Source organism: Chionomys nivalis, chromosome 10, assembly GCF_950005125.1.
Source record: "Chionomys nivalis chromosome 10, mChiNiv1.1, whole genome shotgun sequence".
NCBI classification, from domain to species: domain Eukaryota; kingdom Metazoa; phylum Chordata; class Mammalia; order Rodentia; family Cricetidae; genus Chionomys; species Chionomys nivalis.
The window spans coordinates 53,592,686-53,610,600 of NC_080095.1; the positions used below are offsets into that span (position 1 = coordinate 53,592,686).

At 43.2% G+C, this 17,915-nt stretch overlaps 1 protein-coding gene across 1 annotated transcript; it reads right to left on the bottom strand.

Moving 5' to 3' along the window:
- Positions 1–354: 354 nt before the first annotated feature.
- On the bottom strand, positions 355–10,475 carry Tmx1 (thioredoxin related transmembrane protein 1). Its single transcript, XM_057783085.1, has 8 exons — positions 10,268–10,475; positions 7,492–7,607; positions 6,952–6,997; positions 5,397–5,525; positions 3,979–4,024; positions 3,793–3,894; positions 3,608–3,683; positions 355–2,442 (listed from the first exon to the last, which is right to left on the bottom strand). The coding sequence occupies exons 1-8, from the start codon at positions 10,417–10,419 to the stop codon at positions 2,261–2,263; spliced, it is 849 nt and encodes a 282-aa protein (XP_057639068.1). The 5' UTR covers positions 10,420–10,475; the 3' UTR covers positions 355–2,260.
- Positions 10,476–17,915: the final 7,440 nt, after the last annotated feature.

Consider the following 17,915-nt stretch of genomic DNA (forward strand, 5'->3'; position numbering starts at 1 on the left):
GTAGTCACAGGGGCTAAACTGATAAGAGAAAAATCTTAGCAAAGCTCCAACGGGTGTGCTATGCATGGGCAGCAGCTGCTACACAGACTTGCGCATCTTTTTGCCCAGTCATCATTAGACGGTATGCGGCAGAACATGGTATGGCCCAGGAGACCAATTTACAGCATTTGATGGAGAGGTAGAGATGGTAATGGACCAGAATTCTCTAGTACATTACCTGCACCACAATATCCATTCTAGAACCATTCGTAAATCCACCCATGTAGTTTTCTACACTGGTGGTACAAACCAAAATTCTTCAGATGTCTACTGTGACAACCTTAGAGAATCATGAAATATGCTTATGAGAACACGGTATCTTAATTCAGGATACTTTTAATTTTCTATAATAAACCATTTTCTAGTTAAAAACCCGACAATGTCAAAGATACAACAGAAACACTAAAACAAACAATGTTTGATTACAGAGTATTATCCTCCTGAAGTGATTCAGAAGACGAGCCTCTGAGTTCCCGTGGAGCGACACGTCTATCCAAGACTCGAAGCACTGTCGAGTGGCAAGGGGCTAAGCACTTCTCAAACATGAGTCTAGCCATCACTGCTGGGCTAGAGAGTGCGCTCAGCAGGTAGAGGATTGCCTAGCATGCAGGACAGCACTGGAGATAGTGCAGTCCTGTAATCCTACGATCAGTCAGCAGGGGCAGGAGGACCGTCCGTTCTGTCATTCTTGGCCGGCCTGGACACATGAGACTGTTTAAATGAAGTCAGTAGAAATCATACTTCTCTCCAACATTATTGAAGTGCTTAGAAACATTTATTTTGTGCTTAGAATGTTTTTCTAAGCCACCACAAACTACATATCAAACTCTGACAGCAGAACATGTACTATTATAAAGGAGAGGCCTAAAAGGAAGCTGCTGCACATCACAACACGGCAAGTCTAAGGAGTTCACAGAGAACGTGAGCAGAGGGAGTGCCACAGAAACCATCTACTCCATAAAGGCTGGATGGCTCATTCCGAGAATGTGGTCTGCTTTCCCCCTTCGAGACATCAAGACCGCCCCCCACAATGTCCTTCCTCTTGCTGTAAGATGAAATCGATGTAGTCCATCTTGCTGATTTCCACGTGTGAGATGATGCACAGTACCAGCAGACAAGAACAATACAAAATTTGTCTTTAAAACAACAATGTTACAATTTTCAAACACAAAGCAATATACTGACTATAAAATTCATCAAGGACATGTAGAGGACAGACATGCTAAAAACACATAGTAATGGATGTTTCTCAAGTAGAATTCAGACTTCATTTTACATCAAATTAAGCTTTGAATTTTCAAAATATAAAATACCAAAGCTTTTCCACATCAAATTTATAAACCAGAAAGTTTCACCTTCACATTAAAAAGAGAAAAACAAAGAAAACTTTAAGAACACACTCAACAAAAATAATTTAAAATCTGGAATGTATAGCCAAATTTGTACATTTTCAAGTGAACAGTTCAATTTGATGATTCTCTCAGTAAACTTCAACTTAATAGGAAGTACTGTTTACCCACAGTAAACACAACAGTGATACTGTTAATTTTATCCAACTTAAAAATATAACCCTTGACAAATATAGCGAACAAGAGACCAAAACAGGTCATCAACCTTAAGAATTAACACAAGGCCATAGACTTATAAAAACTTCTTAAATCAGCAGCATATCCTAAGTGTGACGTATAGAAATGAAAGCTATACAGTAAGGTAGTTCTGTTAGCTGGATAATCCAAAATCTATGAGGAAGTTTTGGACTCTACCTAAGCGCAATGTTATCAATGAAGTACACAACATCTTGAAACAATGGGCAACGTTCCCAGTTATGGGAAATATGTTCCTTTTTTCACACAGTGAAACTGAGAAAAATGATGTGAAATGAGAAATCTCTCTCTCTAAAGTGATTTTCTTAAATAACCCAGTAATGCAAATCTTGGGAAAGGCAGTTTTGAATCTCACACGAAACAGATCATTAAATATAAACACAAATCTTACTGCTTGGCACCAGGATCTTCTGAAATTGAACAACTTTAAAACATCATAATATTCTTAAAACATGTTTCAAACTCTTATGCCTAACTGCTTTATTTTCTGAATGAACTGTCCAACCTAACGACAACCTAGACTGTATGTACAAGCAAGTCACAGTTCACTTTAAAACAGAGAAATGATAGCAATCTTCAGTGTTGTCAAAACCATAATATTAAGACATCTGTAAAAATTAGGATTTATCATCTGTGGCCAATGACTGGCCCACACAGCGCTGTCTTACGCCACTCTGTGGAGAGTCTTTGCTTGCTTCCTCTTTATTTTCTGTTTCCTCTTCCAAAACACCTTCATCATCAGCCTCTTGTTCCTCCTCCACTTTGTTCAGAGACTGAGAAAGTTCCGGTGATGGTTTTTCTTAAAGATCAGAAATGTGCTTTTGTTAATGTACTAAATTTTCTTTAGAATAAAATCAAGATACAAGGATTTATAAGCCATGTTTAGATTCCCAAAAAAGAATAAAGCAGATATTATAAAGATTCATTTACCAAATTAATTCTAATTACTTATGTGTTCATAAACTAACCCAAAATTAATGAATCATCTTTAATGCAATGAATATAAAAGCTGTGATAAAATACACTCCATTAAACAGAACCATCTCGGGACAACGTGATGTTAATTTTTCATTTAACTCAATGAGGAAAATGATTCTGTTCTCTCAAAGAATAGCAATGTCTAGAGACATCTTTTGGATGTCACATCTGATGGGCCAGTGCAATACTGCTGACCACTCCACATTATACCACTTTGTAGATAGAAAAGAGAGCCCATCACGAGCAGAATTAGGTATCTAAAATAGAGCAAGTGTCAAGAAGCGAGCTGCACCAGAATTTCCTCAACTCTAGGATTATGAGCATGGTCTTCTACGTTCACCTTACACTAACTGGGAAGAATTCAGTACACAGCAAGTAAAGTGAACTGAACAATTCAGATTATCCAGGATTAAAAATTAGTGGCAGGAAATTACTAGTAGGAAACAGTAAGTGTTTCTAATTATGTAAACTCATTTCGTAGCAAAGGCCACCACCAACACCAGCTAACCCTTCATCAGCTTTTCCTACTATTGTACCAGAGGGAAAAAAAAGAAAGAAAATTAATTAGATACAAAAAAATCTTCAAATGTGGCCACTGTCATAATGAGTGATGTCAAAAGTGGAAAATATTTAACTTTTAAAAATATATCCATGGATCCAAGGATATAGTAAAATTTTCAAATACACTGACTGGACACTGGTTATGGTCTCTACAAGCCGCAGGAAACACTACCGTGCTCTGGATATAACAATGTTAGACCAGAAGTGTCACTCCTCATGAACTCTCTCTCACCTTCCCTTCAGCCACAGCTGATGAGGGTCCTCGATCCGTATTAACAGGTCCGGCTGAGGTCAGCCTGAGACTGTGTTTACAGAACGGGAAACACTGAGTGTTCAGGCTGCGTAGTGGGTGTAGTGCAACGCAGTACTTGCCTGGCACACACGCAGTCTCGGTATCACACATGCACGTGCACACAGTGACTTACTTGTAGGGGGTTGCTGTGGTTGCTGTGGTTTGCGCCTTTTTGAGGGACAAAAGCAATCTGCCACAAATATCATAAACTGCAAAATAAGCAGAAATCTAACTGTACGACGTGCAATCCAACTAATATTAACAACACCATCATGTTTTCAAGTATTTTTCTTAGTACTCTGAAAATAGAGCACTTACAAGTCCCAACGTCAGTCCTGAAAGCACAGTCGCGAAAGCAAACACCAAGTATGAGCCCCACGCTGGTATGCCAAGGTCGTGAACAAAATAGCTGTGACTAGTCTGAAATAAAGAGAAGTAAGCTAAAACCATGCTCATTACAACAGGAGTTAGAAATGGTTAAGATAGACAAAGCTTAATCCATACCCTGATGTATACAGAGAGCTGAAAAAGTGCTGACATAGTAGTCATCCTGAAAGACAGAGGATTGAACACGTGAGCAAAGACACACAGCTTCACCTGTGTCTATACGCTGTATCTCCTACCCCCCACTTCTCCAACACGGCTTTCTCACTGCTATTAATCAGATATAAACAGCAATGTAAGAAATGAACACCAAGTCGTCAAGTACAGTATAAAAAACAACTACGTTCACATTTGTTAAATGCAGGTGGTTTGGATGAGCAGGATTTTTGGTTTTGTTTTAAACTTAATAAAAAGTGTTGAGTTTACAACTAGTTTCCTGAAACAAGTACAACTGTTGCTGCCTAGGGCTTCGTGCCACAAAAGCCTAAGTTAGCTCCATCTGATCCAAATGCCAAACTGCTGAGGTGAGTAGCTTGTTGACCTGGAGCGGCCCCTATTCAGATAGAAAAGGATAGCCTGCTGCACTGAAGATCCAGGAGAAACTAACGGCAGCCATATTCCTCTGCTGAGAGTGAGTGGGTCACGAGATTCTCGAGCTGCTGCCTAAGTTCAGCACAGAAAAGCACTCTCGGCATGTGGTTTGTGTTGTTTAGAAAGGAGACAGTAGCAAGAGAATCAAGTTGGAGGCCAGCCTGGGCTATCCAGCAAGACCTTGTCAAGAACAGAAGGGAAGTGAAACATGAGCCTCACTGTAGTAAGCACCAGTACTTCCAGGCTCTGTAACCAACCTGGGCGCAGCTGCCCAGTGGGCAAGTGCTGAGGGTTGAAGGATGTTAGAGACACAAAAGGGAAGCTCTACCTCCAAACAGCACAAGGGCCGATTCTTCCCTACTCCCAGAATCCACTGCAGCATTGTGTTCTTACAGTTAGTATCCCAAGTCTCCATCTTCTGATGGCAAGTGTAGGAGTAATTTAGTCACACCAAAGCCCACGCTGCCAACTCTCCCCAGGGCAGCAGGAAACATGCTTGTCATCCTCAATCCTAACTGCTCTGGCGAATGGACCTAATTCTAGCGACGTATAAGCTCACACCATTATTCACTGATTAGACACACTGTTCATACACGCTATCAGGACAGCCATCCAGTCACTCACATCAGCAATGGAAGCACATGACTGAACGCTCTCATTTCCAGTTAAATTACGATCAAGGAAAAGTCTTACCCTTATGCCATTCAGTTTCTAAAGGATCGGGTTCTCAATGATAGGCACAACCAAGTCAAAGCTAAAATACCTGAAAAGTGTGACCTTACAACATGCCTAATTCCAGCTCACAAGAATAAAATTCCTGCTTTCGGTGTCACAGGAAACATCTATCTGAATAAACCATAAAAACCAGGAAACAGCATGCATGCTTTACTCTCATAAAATACAATTATGAGCGATTAGTTCTAAAGAAATAAAGTCCTCATACTTACAGAACAGAACTTGGGCCAAACCATGATGAAACAGGCTCAACGTTCTTCCATTCCTTGTCACTTACGAAGTTTATGAAGTCCTTCTTAGTTCTTGGGCCCAGATAGCGCCTGAACTCACCATCTTTACAACTAAACACCAGAACTAAATATTAACTGGTAGCAAGAAACAACTGTGTTTCCCCATTTCTTTATTCTGAGGTTATTTAAACCAAACCTTCAAAAACACCAGCAGAACACCAAAACATGCTATTACCAGTGATGGTATCATAGCCACAAACATAGAAAAAGATGAGCTGTAAGATTTTATTCTTTCAAATAATAAAATCATGAAACACTGCAGTTAGGGAGTTACTAGAACAGTGCTTGGTCTACAATATCAAGTGTTACAATTCTGAGGTATTCCTGTAGTTCTCTGAGTCCTAACTTTATCATCTCAGCACTCTAGTAGGCCTCTGGCCCAGCAGCTGTGGGTCAAGTCTGCACTCTCCCCTCCGCCCACCCTCACACCCTCAACATCTAGCATGTGCACCATGTGAACTCTCTCAGCTCCCAGATCTTCAGTCAATAGTGTCCCACCTTACACGGTAGAGACTGTTCGTCTCTAACTTTATTATTTAGACCTTCTATCATTTAGTTAATATGGCTAAGAGTTTGCCAATCTCGTTGATTTTTATACAAAGTAGGGAAAAGGGTTTTGCTTAAGTTTTAAAAAGATGGGGGGAGAGGAAGATTTAGTTTGTTACTTTTTTTTTTTTTGGTTTTTTGAGATAGGGTTTCTCTGTAGCTTTTGGAGCCTGTCCTGGAACTAGCTCTTGTAGACCAGGCTGGTCTCGAACTCACAGAGATCCGCCTGCCTCTGCCTCCCGAGTGCTGGGATTTAAGGCCTGCGCCACCACCGCCTGGGGCCTAGTTTGTTACTTTTGTTACTATAACTTTAAACAGGGAAAAAAAGTATTTCCTGGCATTTAGCCAACAGCTACTTAAGTGGAGGTCAAGTAAACAGAGTAGCAATTATTTCCCATCAGGTTAGTTTGGGAAAAAGTGAGAGTGGCGAGCCAAAACTTGTTGATTCTAACTTGCACGACCACGCCTAGCTTCCCCAGCAGCACCATAGCCTTTGTCCGGTGTTCTAACAGGCCGTGGTCCTCCTGTTTGAGATTACTCAGAAAAGAATACTTACCCTGCACACGTGAGAATTCTACTCCCGGGTTTTCATTTAGTCCTCATGGACTCCAGGAACTGCTCTGGCCAGCTGTGGCTTCTCTCTACTACGCAGTTGCCTACAGACTTCCTACAGGACTCATAGTTACTGACTACTGAAGAGACCACACCATTTCATGAGAATGTCACTTTCTAAAGCAGTCACAAATCTCTGAGTACAGGGGTGCTTTATGTATAGTTATTTACTTAGGGTACCATTAAAACCAAATCGAGCTCTCTGAAGTTCTTGCTGAATATAGTGAGATTACCTCAGGTCTTCAAACATAATCCAAGTCAGAGGCCTACTTTTCTAGTGATATAATCCTCTCCATGACTGAGAGCCTCAAATACTTACTGATAAATAGAAGGGAGAGCAGTTATGATAAAGCGTCCACTCAGTCCTACAAATGACAAAAAGCACACAGCAGAGTTTTGTGAGGGACAGTTGCTTACTTAAGAGTTGATTCTAAATTATTTAAATGCTAAAAAGAACAAGAAAACACCTACAGGTGAGTTTCGTAATCGACAGTGAAAATATGATATAGTTGTTAAAGTAATTTTAAGGACGCATCAATGTATATAAGTCAACAAAAAGGTTTGTGAAGCCTGAATACTGGTTATCTGTGAATAGTTAAGTTTACCTGAGGATTACTTATACCCCAATGTGACTGACTAGCTATGACCAGCCAAGAAAAGGCCATCTTAAGGTCTCAAACCAAAATGCATCTGTCACTCAAGAACAACAGTAGCTTTACTGTTGCTAAGAATGGGAATGCTATCACATCGTGAGTACTCTGACAGGCAATAGTAACAGCAGCCGACATGTATTATTAACCATATGTTAATACCATCAACAGCATTAGCAAAGAAACACAGCGAGTCAGAGTTATGGTACCTGTTTGCTCTGTGACATCCACTTTTGCAATTTTAACCTCAAGATCTTCTCCCCATTCAGCAAAACTTTCCCATTCTGGCTGAAGATTCTGACAGGCAGGGCACCAAGGCGCGTAACTGTAAGATACGGTTAAAGACACAAACAGTAAGGACTTTAAAGACCTAACTGCCAAGAAGAATTTCTGAAGACTGCTTGTACTTATAGCACATAGGTTTATACTCATAACACAGAAAATGATCCACGTGGACGGCTCATACCTGTGATCCCAACTCGGGAAGCTGAGGCAGGAGGACTGTGGAGTTCAGGCCCAACAGGGGCTACTGTGTTAAACAAGGAAACAAACTGGGTAATTTTACACGGATGAAGAGTGCGCCTGACAGTGTGGGCCGTCAGCAAGTGCTGAGCAGATGCGCTGACACATTCACAAGGAAAGAAAGCCTGGGAATACAATCTGAAATACACAAGAGCTGTCCAACACGCCAAGCAGTTTTCAAAACTCTTTGAGCTTTTTCTATTAAATGTGGCAACCAGAAAGTTCAAGGCTTTTTCCCCCTAAGGTCACTAAGTTCACTAAATTTACAAGCAGTGTCAAGGAGCAAGGTACTGGAAAAACAGCAAGTGCCTGGGTTGTGCGAGCTGCGGCCTGGTACACCATCGACTGTGAAGATTACCCAGGGATTGCCCCGGGAAGGCAGGTTATTTCATAACAAACTAAGCTGGAGACCTGCGTTCCTATGCACAAATATTACTCCAAACCTAACCCTCACACAAACACTCAGGGCAGACAAAACTCTACTGGCCAGAAACACGTCTGTCTGAGTCAAAGACCCTGAGCTTACAACCCACCGGCCAAGGCACTGGCACTCTAGCATGGCTCTGAAACACATGGTCATTCCAGGCCCAAGTTTCTCCTCAGAATTTTATTCTCTACTTCATTGCATATCATAATTTGCTTCAGCTTCCAGACCCAGGAAGAAGGAAGCCCACACCCAGGAAAACACGCCTGCAGTTTCAACAACTGTTTTAGGAAAATCAAGCTTCTAAGACAGGCATACGAAGCCTGACACACAGTGTTACATACAAAAGCCAGACTAACAGTAAAATGACAAGGAAGGCATCTCTATAATAAAGCTCACCAGGGAGAAAAGAACTCCCTAATTAAATATAGGTGGTGACCACCATTACCTGGATCCTTCCTCTTAAAGTGTGTTGTTTCTTTATGCTTTTAAAGAGCTTCTTTAAATCCCCCAGTTTTGGCCAAGGAGAAAGGGAAGCACTAGATATTGTAATTTCAGATCGATGTTTTATCTCATATCCAATATTTTGCTAGTTTTGCTCCCTTTTATACCCTTTCCAGATATTCTATTTACAGTGTGACAAAAAATGTAAAAGTATCTTTCTATAATATCTGAGTATATATTTTACATATAAGTTCATTACTACTGCTTTAACTAACACTAAAACAGCTTCCGGGCACAATCTAAGTCATTCATGACAATGACTCAATCACCATTGGATATAGTTCCTCTCCCTGTCAGTCCACTGAACGTTCTCCCTATCTTACCCTCCACAGAAATGTTCCAGACATGGCCTCTTGTTCTATGACTCAGGTGTTACTGATCTGAGGAAATCCACTCCACCTTTTCTTCCTTCCTTCCTTCCTTCCTTCCTTCCTTCCTTCCTTCCTTCCTTCCTTTTTAAACACCTTTTCCTTAACGAACAACCCTAAATATAACCATAATATAGGAATACAGGAGAATCTTGCTAAAGGGTTGCCAATAACGGTGCCTGCATATTTACTCAAGGCCCAACAAAGCCACGCTAGCAACCTCTGAACAGACCAATCTGTTTTTCTGTAAGGGGGCGTGGGGGGAAATGCTCTAAGGAATATGTAGATTAATTACAAAAAAGTATGTAAAGGTCTTGAGTAGTGCCCAGGAAACAGTTACTATTCAACAGTGGTGCTTTTGCCAGTATCAACCATGCCGTCTATTAATTACCATACCACCAATTTATTATCTAAAACAAAGGCCAAAGGCTGTTTATATCCCACAGCAACAAAATGGACATTACTGAATTGGAATCATCACGTAAGACACGTGATTTTGTTCCAATGATGATGAACTGGCGTTCCTAAAGGGCCTACTAATAATCACACCAACGCATACGCAATACCACTTTATAAAGGCCTACAAGCCACAATTCAAGCCATTCTCTAAATTGCAAAAGCGCACGCCCAAAGAAAAATGAAACTCAGATCAAAACGGAACGAATGCAGGCAAGGAGAGTAAAAAGGAAATAAAGATTTATTCGGCATTTACAGAAAAAACCCACAAAATAAAAAATTTAAAAGCCCCAAATTCAAACATTACAAGTGGATAAATAACAATTTCCTAATGACAGCTCAAAAGCGAGATTTTGTTCACTATCATCTTCTGTAAAATTTGGAGATTTAAAGTCCAGACGTCTATACACGATCACTAAAATAGTCTATCGATCTAGTCAAGACCTCCGCCCGACCCACTCCCACCCTCAAACCCGCTAAGGTTTTTCTGGAGAGTTCGATGTGGAACGTAATCCTTTAATCGCACCACAAGTGCCTAGCAAACGAAGCTCAGGTGCACGCTTTGACAGAAGACTATTATTCCTGGGTAGGAAACGAGCCTGGATCTGGGGGTGGCAAAGGCTGGGACCCCGAGACCTGCCCGTCAGGTGTGCAGCTCGAGGGAGGGGGCGGCCGCGGCCACCAGCAGACAGACAACCGCCTCGCACTTACAATTCTATCATCCACTCCCCTTCCAGCAACGAGGTCCAGTTCTCATCGGTGAGGATGCGCACGTTGCTCCGCCGCCCTTGGGCCCAAGGGACCGTCCAGAGCAACAGGACCAGGGCTGCCAGGGGAACCAGGAGACGCCCCAACTGCGCCATGTCAGCCGCTCGCACCAGCCTCCGCGCGCGCCCGCTCCTCCTCCCCACTGCAGCTCCACTTCCGCTCTGGCGGCCGCTCCGCTCCTGCGCACAGAGAGCCTGCGAGGCGCGCCGGCCCTCCCAGCAGTTCAGTGCGCATGCTCGGGCCCTGATCTCGGCGGGAGGAGGAGGGAAGGGAGGGAAGGGAGGGACGTGCGTCTCTCCCGGTGCGCAGGACTGAAGCGGTGACTGCGGCTTGTGGTCCTCGGGAAAGCGCAAGACGGGGGCGAGCGGAGGGATCAGGATGGCGTTCTGGGGAAGAATGTCCACGTTGTGCCCACCCCTGGCTAGGAGGGTCACCATGACAGTTTTCTCTCGAATTTGCCCTTTCAGTACATATATCACTAGCTGGAATGAATGTAACTCTCACCGCTCCTTCAATATCCTGGTGGCTCACTACGCCATGTACTAAGCAGTTTCGGGGTGATGCGGGGTTGGCTCTTTAGAAGAAAGGTAGGTGTTCGCGGAAGAAGCCAAGATGGCTGCAGCAGTTCCAGGTTTCCTGGCGTGGAGGGCAATAGGTGGTTTAGGCAGCAGCTACTCACCCCTCCGTTATGGCAATAGTTTAAGCAACACAGCTTCACTGTGATGGTGTGACTGGACCATCCTTCTCAGGTTAGGTTTGTTCCTCTGAAGACGTGTTTCGTTGTTTTCTTACGTAGATTTAATTAAGTGTAGGGCAAGGATCTCTTTATGATCGTAATGTGCCGCTGCTTGCCATAAAAGCTCTCAAGGAAATGCTATTCAATTTGAGATAATCAAATCAAATTATCCCGGCTAACTAACTTAGCAACCACCTGTTGGATTGGTCCGGAATCCATCTCTTCCTTCTATTATTAGGGTATCGATGCAGACCATTGTCTTTTTCCTGGAGTCCATAGTACTCATTTTTTAAAGTAGTATAATTAATAATTCACACATCGTACCATTCTCACTTAAGATCCATGATGCAGTAGTTCTGAGTAGATTCACAGATGCACAGCCATCACCACAGGCACATTTAGAGCACCGTCATCCCTAACAAGAAACCCCACATCCATAACCAGCCTTTCCTGCCCAGTCACTCGCTTCTCACCCTGACCCCAGGCAAACCTCATTTACTTTCTGTCTTGGCAGCTTTCCAAATGGAATCGTTTCTCTCACTCGAATTATGCGTTATGTTGTCTTTTGTGATGAATTTATTTTAACTCTTTAAGCAGAATTTCCTGCATTTCCCCTCACGTTTGTAATGGAAGGCTTTATTAGATTCTGGCCTTCTCATAGGTAGTGTCTGTTGCCTGCTCTTTGCCTTCCTTGTGTGTGGGTTCAATTTTCCTGTCTCTGCATAACTCAGAATTTCTTAATGGAAGCGAGGATTTTAGGAACTGTAACTCTGGATATCGATTCCCCTTGTAGCCCTCCATCTTCTGTTGTTTGTTTAGTGAGTTGGCAAGGCGATTCTAGTGAAGTCTTTCTCAGACTGGGATATGCGTGCAGGCACCTGGGTGACAGTGGGCAGGGCTTGCTGGCTGTCCCTCTTCCACAAATGTCCACCTCACTTGTTGTTGGCAGCATGAAGTGCTGGCTGATTACTGTTTGCTTTTGTTTGTTTTAATTCTTGGCATACATTGTCCCACAGTCTGATAAATTTTGGCTGATAGATTTTTGAGGTCAACAGTTGAGATCTACTTTAACTCCAGGCTGGTTCGTCGTTGTCTCCTTTCTTAATTCTCTCTGGTGAACTAAGAGGCTTATGCTTTTGCGTTTTGCTCTTCACTAAGGGAAACTTTTTTGTTTTTAGTGTAACTTTAGCCTTGAACTTCCCCCCATACTCTGTTTAATAAAGTCGATCTCTTTGGGGAGCTCTCAGAGCTCTCCATCTTCTGAGGACTTGCTCTCCTCTCTCCAGGCAGTCTCAGCCATTATTCTAGGCACCTCGTAGGATCTAGTCTTAGTTAAGTCTAGACGTAATTCTAGTGGAGCGTAGCCTCTATCGCATGAGCAAAATGGCTGAGAAGGTGATTGGCGCCACCAGTATTCTCAGTCCGCTCCCCCTAGAGCTTTCTCTGTGCATGTGGTGTCCTGGGTGCCACAGATTTAGTCCTTGCAACCCAGAGTTGGAAGAGATTAAGATGCCGGTGGCCTTCCCTGCCTGACTGGATATGCGCATGCGCTCTCTGACTGGCGCGCAGTGGAGAGGAGATAGGGACCTGCGTTCTTGGTGACGCCCTCTACCGTAGAATGTTCACCAGAATGAGCTGGGGGTGAGAGATTGGTGACATAAATACCAGTATGACATGGTTCAGGTGCCAGAGAGTCGCGGTGCTCTCGCAGAATTTTAGTAGATATTCTCACAGGGGTGGGGGAGCATCATTTACTGTCTGCAATCTCCAGACACTTGGAGTGAGTTTTCGGTTGTATAGTTTTCAGCCATGTTATAGGATGAGCTGTGTCCCTAGGAATCCATATACTGAAGTCCTGACACCCAGTAACTCAGAATGAGAGCGCATTTGAAGAAGGGTCTTGAAAGCGGCAGTTAAAATGAGGTCATCGGGAGGCCGGAAGTTACTGAAAAGGGTGTGCTGGAAAGTATGTCAACTTGACACAAGGAGGGAGCCTCAATGAAGAAGATGTGTCCATCAGATCTGGCTGTAAGCATTTTCTTAATTAGTGATTGATGGGGAAGGGCTTCACCTATTGTGGATGGAACAATCCCTGGGCTGGTGGTCTTGAAGTCTATAAGAAAGCAGGCTGAGCAAGTCATGGGGCGCAAGCCAGCTAGCAACACCCTTCCATGGCCTCCGCACTATCTCTTGTCCTTATTTGCAGTTCCTGTCCTGACTTCCTTTGATGAGGGACTACAAAGTGGAAGTGTTAGCCAAATAAATGCTTTCCTCCCCAGCTTGCTTTTTGATCATGGTGTTTCATTGCAGCAACTGAAATCCTAAGACAAATGATATCCTTGGAAGAGAAGAACATTAGAGCACATATATATCATCAAAGTTCCGGAGACTTTAGGAACAGATGGAACAAGTCTCAAAATAATGAAATCTATATACAGCAAACCTATAGCCAACAATATATTAAATGGAGACAAACAGCATTTTCTCTAAAACCAGAAAGAAGACAAGGATGCCCACACTTGCCTCTTACTCATAGTGCTCAAAATCTTAGCTGTAGCAAGTATACAAGAAAAGGCATAAAAGGGGTGAAAATTAGAAAAAGAAGAAGTCAAACTATCCCTATTTACAGATGACACAATTTGTCAAAAATCAGGTGTTCATAAGTGTATGGATTGATATTCGGGTCTTCATTCCAATTCCATTGGTCTTCCTGTCTGTTTTTATGCCAATACCAGGCTGTTTTCAGTATGTAGCTCTAAGTAAACTTTGAAGTCAGGGATTGTGATGCCTCTAGAAGTTTCTTTATTGTACAGGATTGTTTTGGCTATCCTGGGTGTTTTGCTTTTCCTTATGAAGTTGATTGTTGTTTGTATGAGGTCTGTGAAGAATTTTGCTGAGATTTTGATGGGCATTGCATTAAATCTGTAGTTGCTTTTGGTAAGATTGCCATTTTTATTATGTTAATTCTACCTACCCAAGAGCATGGGAGATCTGTCCATTTTTCTGGTGTCTTCAATTTCTTCAAAGATTTAAAGTTTTTGTCATACAAGTCTTCCATTTGTTTGGTTAGAGTTACTCCAAGATATTGTATGCTATTTGTGGCTAATTATGCTACAGAGCTATAATGATAAAGTCAGTCTGGTACTGGCATAAAAATAGACAGAACAATGGGATAGAACAGAGGACCCAAGAATAAAATACTTAACACTTAAGTTTTGACAACGGAGTAAAAAACACACGTTGGAAAAAAAGATAGCCTATTCAACAACTGGTGCTGGCAAAATTGGATATCTGTTGTGTGGAGCTGCGGGCCTGCTTTTCGTCCTGCCCGGCTCCCGCACGGCTAGCTTTACACCAGAAATAACAACACACAAATTGTATTCATTTAAACACTGCTTGGCCTATTAGTTCTAGCCCTTACTGGCTAATTCTCATATCCCGATCAACCCATCTCTAATAATCTGTGTAGCACCAGTCTTACCAGGAAAGATTCAGCATGTCTGACCTGGCGGCTTGCTTCATCGCATCTGCCCGGGAGAGGGGAGCATGGCCTCTGCTCCATAGAGCAGAGCTATCGAGTCTGAGCTTACTTCCTCTTCCTCCCAGCATTCTGTTCTGTTTACTCTACCCACCTATGTTCTAACCTATGAGGGTCAAGTAGTTTCTTTATTATTTAACCAATGACCTTCCTCCAACAGATATCTACTTTTAATGAAATTAAATTTATATTTTTAATCTCATACAAAAATTTAAAAATGAATTAAATACCTTAATTTAAAACACTGCAGCTTCTAGAAAAAGACACAGAGGATGCCGGTCAAGCTACTGGGGGTAAATAGAACTACTTTTCAATAGAGGATTAACAGCACAGGAACCAGCCCCAAGTATCCCCAGATGAATGACACAGACATAGAAAGGTTCTGTCCAGCAGAGGGCACATGGACACCCCACAGCGTGGGGAGGCAGACCCCATCAGAGGGCACACGGACAGCCCACAGAATGGGAGAGCAGACGCCATCAGAGGGCACACGGTCAGCCCACAGCCCGGGAAAGCAGACCCCAGCAGAGGGCACACAGACAGCCCACAGCCCGGGAAAGCAGACCCCAGCAGAGGGCACACAGACAGCCCACAGTATGGGAGAGCAGATGCTTCAGAAGGCACACGGACAGCCCACAGCATGGGAGAGCATCTTTACCAACTACTCCAGACAGGAGCTGATGTTCACAATTTACAAAGGGGTGCAGAAACTAAACACCAAGGAAATGAAACTGCCGGTAAGAAATAAGCAAGTGAACTGAATAGACACTTTTCAAAAAGAAGCACAAATTGCCAGTAGCCACGACTAAAAGTGTTCAATATCTCTAGTCATCAGGGAAATGCAAAACTAAAACGACTTTGAGATATCAACTCACCCCAATCAGAATGGTTTACCACTGATAAATCTGTTGGCAAATGTTGGAGAGGATGTAGAGAGGGCAGAACCCTCATTCATGCCATTGATGGTCCAAATTAATACAGACATTGTGGAAATCAAGTCTGGAGATTTCTCAAAGGGGAAAGAAAAGAACTACTATGCTAACTAGTCTCACAGAGCTGTCAGGGAGGGTGGAGCCCCAGTGAGAAATGCCTCCCTACAATCAGACCCCCAGCGAGCTACGTTGAACATTTTTCATTAGTGATTGACGGGGGACTCACTCATTATGAGTGTGGGGGGGAGGGCCACCCTGGACTGATGATCCTGGGTTCTATAAGAAAGTAGGCTGAAGGCCGGGCGGTGGTGGCGCACGCCTTTAATCTCAGCACTCGGGAGGCAGAGGCAGGTGGATCTCTGTGAGTTCGAGACCAGCCTGGTCTACAAGAGCTAGTTCCAGGACAGGCTCCGAAACCACAGAGAAACCCTGTCTCGAAAAACCAAAAAAAAAAAAAAAAAAGAAAGAAAGTAGGCTGAGCAAGCCATAGGGAGCAAACCAGCAAGCAGCACCCCTCCATGGCCTCTGCATCAGCTTGAGCCTTCAGCTTCCTGCCCTGTCTGAGTTCCTGTTCTCACGTCCTTCAGTGATGAAAAGGATGTGGACGTGTAAGTCAAATAAGCCCTTTCCTCCTCGAGTTGCTTTGCTCATGATGTTTCATCATAGCAATAGTAACGCTAACTAGATTTCAGACTTCCAGCCTTCAGGACTGGGAGAAAACTGTGTGTTGCTCAGAGGGCACTTGACCAGCGTTGGGACTTGGTAAGGGTGTGCTCAGAGTCTGATGCGACCAGCCAGTTACTCTTGCTTTGCTGAGGAGTGGGCTGCAGAGCCTCTGCACTGCCCTGTAGAACCACAGTCTTTTAACATGGGAAGCTTTAGTTGGCCCCAGTTCCTTCATGCTCAAACAGGGCCCCACCCTGTGCCTTCAGCTACTAAATTTATTTTCCTATCTAAAACCAAAGTAGTCTTCCTGGAACACAAGATGGAGCATTTCATTACAAAATTAAACTATATAGTGGACGAGTAACATGCTGCTTATTAGTCTCAATATAAGGTTCACGTATCTTTTTTAAGGTTTATTATTATTATTAGGTATATATGTGTGTGCACATGGATGCTAATAGAGGCCAGCAGAGGGTGCTGGACTCCCTGGAGTGGAAGTTATAAGCCTAGCCCTTTGCAAGAACAGCAAGTGCTCTTATCCTGACATGGTGTTTTCTGTGATGTGCTGTGAGTCCATCCTCTCCAATATTCAAATTACATTATGTGATACCACCTAAGAGTATGTAGGTAGCTGATGCACTGTGTTGTGTAAGGAATAGTGAAAACCCTTTCCTGTCCAGTACAGATGTCTTTTCTTTAAATATCTGTGTACAGCATGTGTACATGTTTGTGTGTGTGTGTGCACCTGTGTGCACAGCTGTGAATATGCACAGTTGTATGTGTGGAGGTCAAAGGTCCAAGTCGGGTGTCTTCCTCGGTCTTGCCACCTCTTTTACTTTTGAGTCAGGGTCTCTCACAGAAACTGGAGTCCACTAGAGGGCCTGGAGGTGTTTCCTAGGCTCCTGTCTGTGCCTCATGGGCCGAAGGCTTACAGGAGCACGCACTGGACCATCCAACACTTAGATGGTCGCTAGGGATCTGAACTTGGGTCCTCACACTTGGTCAGCACATCCTCCCAGGCCTTGCTGGAACAGATCGGTAGTTTTAATGGACAGATGTGGAACCTGCCAATGCAGAGGGCCTGCTGAACCTCCAGCTCTGAAGGGAGCCGACACGACAGGCAGCCTGAGGAGCATGAGTACATGTCTGGGATACTTAGTCTACTTGTATAACAGCGTACTTTCAGAGTCAGAACATGTCTAGGATACTTAGTCTACTTGTATAACAGCGTGTTTTCAGAGTCAGAACTCTGCCCACGCACTCTGGAACCTAACTCCAAGGTTTTTTCTCATAAGGAAGCCTTTCCCCATCATGTATATGAAATGACCTTTTTTTTTTTTTTTTTTGGTTGTGCTCATAGTTTTGGTTAATTAGAAGAGGGAACTGACCTCTCAGGCAAAGTAGCAAACTGCCTCATCCTTATAGTCAAAGGGGAAAGGGTTGTTTTGCATCTACGTATAATTTTTAAGGGAAGTTATTTCTCGTCATCTACTTAGTGGCACAGGGGTGTTGTAGGAGGCCGCTTGTTTGTTCCTAGCTGCTCAGCCCCAAAATAACCACACAGAAACTATATTATTTGAAACACTGCTTGGCCTATTAGCTCTAACTTCCTATTAGCTACCTCTTACACCTTAATTTAACCCATTTCTATTAATCTGTGTATCGCCACGTGGCTGTGGCTTATCAGCAAGGTTCTGGCATGTCTGTTCCTGGTGTTGG